At 48.5% G+C, this 3,195-nt stretch overlaps 1 protein-coding gene across 1 annotated transcript in view; it reads left to right on the top strand.

The window, feature by feature from the left end:
• Positions 1-760: 760 nt before the first annotated feature.
• Positions 761-3,195, top strand: part of CDH20 (cadherin 20) — a 54,836-nt gene continuing 52,401 nt past the window's right edge. Inside the window, exon 1 of the mRNA XM_040264272.1 lies at positions 761-1,152. Coding sequence (XP_040120206.1) covers positions 907-1,152 — 246 coding nt within the window. The 5' untranslated portion in view covers positions 761-906. The remainder of the gene's footprint in view (positions 1,153-3,195) is intronic.

Below are 3,195 nucleotides of genomic sequence, written 5' to 3'. Positions count from 1 at the left end.
CTTTCAGCTCAGGGGAAAAATAATGTTGGCGAGAACTCTCTCCTGTGCCCAGGGAAGCATGTGACTGATAGCACTTTTAAGTCTACTGTGAATGATACAATGATTAACTGACCTTTCGGATCCTAGAAAGGTTACATTAGCAGCCCCTATCAGTGCTTCAGAGCTGAAGCAGTAGAGTGTGAAACTCAAATTCCACCATGAGCTCAGAGAATGAGTAAAGTCAGAAGTGATCCATGGCTGTTTATAAATGAAGTCTGACTCCTAATATTATCAATAATGTGGAGTAAGCAAAATATAATTGTGGGTGGCAAAAAAAGATAGTTAGATTTTGCTTTTGGTTTTCTAAGGAACCAAGAAAAGCAATTGGGCTAATGAAAATATTAACTATTAGTTGTCAATTTTGGAAATGAATGCAATTTTTAACAATGTAGGAGGTTGTCTTATCATAAATATTTCAAAGAGCCAATCAATAACACAGCATATCCGTCTAGTTACCACGTGAAGAAATATAGTCACTAGTTTCACTTCTGCTGAAATCCATTTTTGAAGGTTTGGGATTGATTATATCAAGATAAGTTGTCTTATTTTTATCAAAATATTATTTACTACTTAAACACTTCTAAAGCAGTAACATGTTATGACTCCTTCATTTGTTGACTAGAAAAGCCAAATATTTACTGACATTTCTTGAAAACTTGCTATAAGCCCACAGGAAAGAATCTGAGATCATCAGCCTGTGTTTTCCTTCACTTGACAGGAAGTCGACTTCAAGCAGACTGACTTGAATCAGGACCTCACTGGGGAAGCATAAGTGTTCAATAAACTGCATTATTTTTTTATCTGGAAAATACTGAAGTGATTGGCTTTGTCATCCTGGACTTTACTTTCTGAAAACCCGGCCATCCCATGTGGACCTCTGGTAGAATGAGCAATGCAAAGAGCTGGCTTGGACTTGGCATGTCCTTGTACTTCTGGGGATTGATGGACCTTACAACCCCTGTTCTCTCGGGCACACCGACACCGCCAGGCAGACTAGAAGCGTTCCTGTCAGACAAGCCACAGCCACACCCGCGGACAAAGAGGAGCTGGGTTTGGAACCAGTTTTTTGTTCTGGAAGAATACACTGGAACTGACCCTTTGTATGTTGGCAAGGTAAGAACTGCCAAAGAGAACGAGAAGTTATCCGAATACCGGATATTGAAATTGAATAAGAATATGAACTATGAAAGCTCGCATAGTCTGAGGCCTGAGAACAATTTTAAACTAGAGGTATGTTAATTGACGGCTGCTGCTGCTGCTAAGTCGCTTCAGTCGTGTCCAACTCTGTGCGACCCCAGAGACGGGTTGAGATCTAGTTTTTGCTTTGTCAGATACCAGTCAGAAAGGAAAGACTTCTCTCCTTGTTCTTGCCTCTGTTCTGAGTGGGAAAGGCTAGGAATTGGGTTTTTGGAGGAGAAGACTTGGGTCCTGCAAGAACTGTTCAAGTCTTCACACAGGCAGCAGCAGCCTCAGGAATAACAGGCTAAGGAAGAAGTAAACTGAGAAATGCAAAGGGGGAAGCTTAGGGTTTGTTTTTTTCAAAGCACTTCCAAAGGTATTGCCTGAGGCCACGATTTAATGGAAAAAAAAAAAGAATAAAACATTCTTCATTTCAGAAGATCCTAGCTTGTGCTTTAGGATTGCTGGAGACGATCAATGAATATATTTATAAACTTTACACTCGAAATCCCTTGATTTATCTAGCATCATTTCATTTTTAATCGGGCTTTCTCCTGTGTTTACTTTATTTGGATGTTAATCAGAGGCCATTTTGCAAAAGCAACTAAGTGAGAGAACACAGGAAACAAGGAACTAATTAGAAAATAAATAATTCATTCAAATAACTTAAACACTTGCTTAGCACACAGGCTAAGAGCGCAGGCTTCAGAGTCAAACACATGTGGGTGCAAAAGCCAGCTCCGCCAATTGCTTCCAGAGTGACTCTGGGCGGGTCACTAAGTCTCATTAACCTGTTTCCTCAAATGTTGAAGAAGGATAAGAGAACTACAACTTCTCAAGAGTTGTCTACATAAGCTCTTTCCTCCACTTCCACCCCCTTCTCAACCCAGGTGGGCTTCCCTGGTGGCTCAGCCGGTAAAGAATCGGCCTGCAGGGCAGGAGACCCGGGTTCGATCCCTGGTGGGGGAAGATGCCCTGGAGAAGGGAATGGCCACCCGTTCCAGCATTCTTGCCTGGAGAACACTATGGACAGAGGAGCCTGGCGGGCTACAGTCCACGGGGCCACAAGGGTCGGACACAACTTAGTGGCTAAACCACCGAGCCCAGGTAGCTGCCCTCCGCCCTGCCTCTGCACAGATGCCATGTTTTCGGGGCTCCTCGGGACCTTCCCACCCCTAGAGCTGACGGTCCAGTTTACGGAGCCGCCCCACCCGGGCCTTGGACGCCGCTGCCCAGCCCCTCCTTCCTGACTCCCGTTCTTCCCTCAGCTTCACGGCGTTCACAGCCCCGTTCTTCCTCCTTCCTTCTCAGCCCCTCACTCGTCCTCCAGCCCACCTGTGGCGTCTTCCCCATCACACCCACCCCCGCGGGGGGGGGGGGGGGCGGGGTTAAACTCACCCCTACGGCTTTCAACTCCTAAAGCAGTGAATTCAAAGCCTCCGTCTCTGGCTCAGACCACTCGTCCGAGCTTCAGACGGAAAACCCTCCCGCACCACATTTAGGATTCCTCGGCCTCCATCCCCTGAAGCGTCCCCGATCTCCCTCCCGAACCGCGTCTGCCCTCGGTCGTCCCAGTGGCGGCATTGCCACCTCCCAGTTCCTAAGCCTGGGCCCTGCTGGTCAGGCGGCCCCTTCCCTCGGTCTCTGCGCCTGCAGATCCCGTTAGTCCGGAGCCAAACAAACCCTCCTCCGTCTCACCCGCGCGCCCGCCGTCATCTCAACCTGCGCAAACACCTGTCCCCCAGCAGCATTCTTACTTCTGCCCGCACTTCCTTCCAGGCCACTCTCCATACACGATCTTTTGAAATGTGAGTCAGACGGTAAAGAATCTGCCTGCGATTCAGGAGACCCAGGTTCAATCCCGCTGGCGCCCACCACGTGGCAAGCCGCCCGCCCGCCCCTGGTCACCACGGGCGCGCCCCCCACCGGCCCCCATCACGTGGCAAGCCGCCCACCGGGCCCCATCACGTGGCAAGC

This window comes from Oryx dammah, unplaced genomic scaffold, assembly GCF_014754425.2.
Source record: "Oryx dammah isolate SB20612 unplaced genomic scaffold, SCBI_Odam_1.1 HiC_scaffold_22, whole genome shotgun sequence".
Classification (NCBI taxonomy): domain Eukaryota; kingdom Metazoa; phylum Chordata; class Mammalia; order Artiodactyla; family Bovidae; genus Oryx; species Oryx dammah.
This window is presented reverse-complemented; position numbering and strand designations above follow the sequence as displayed.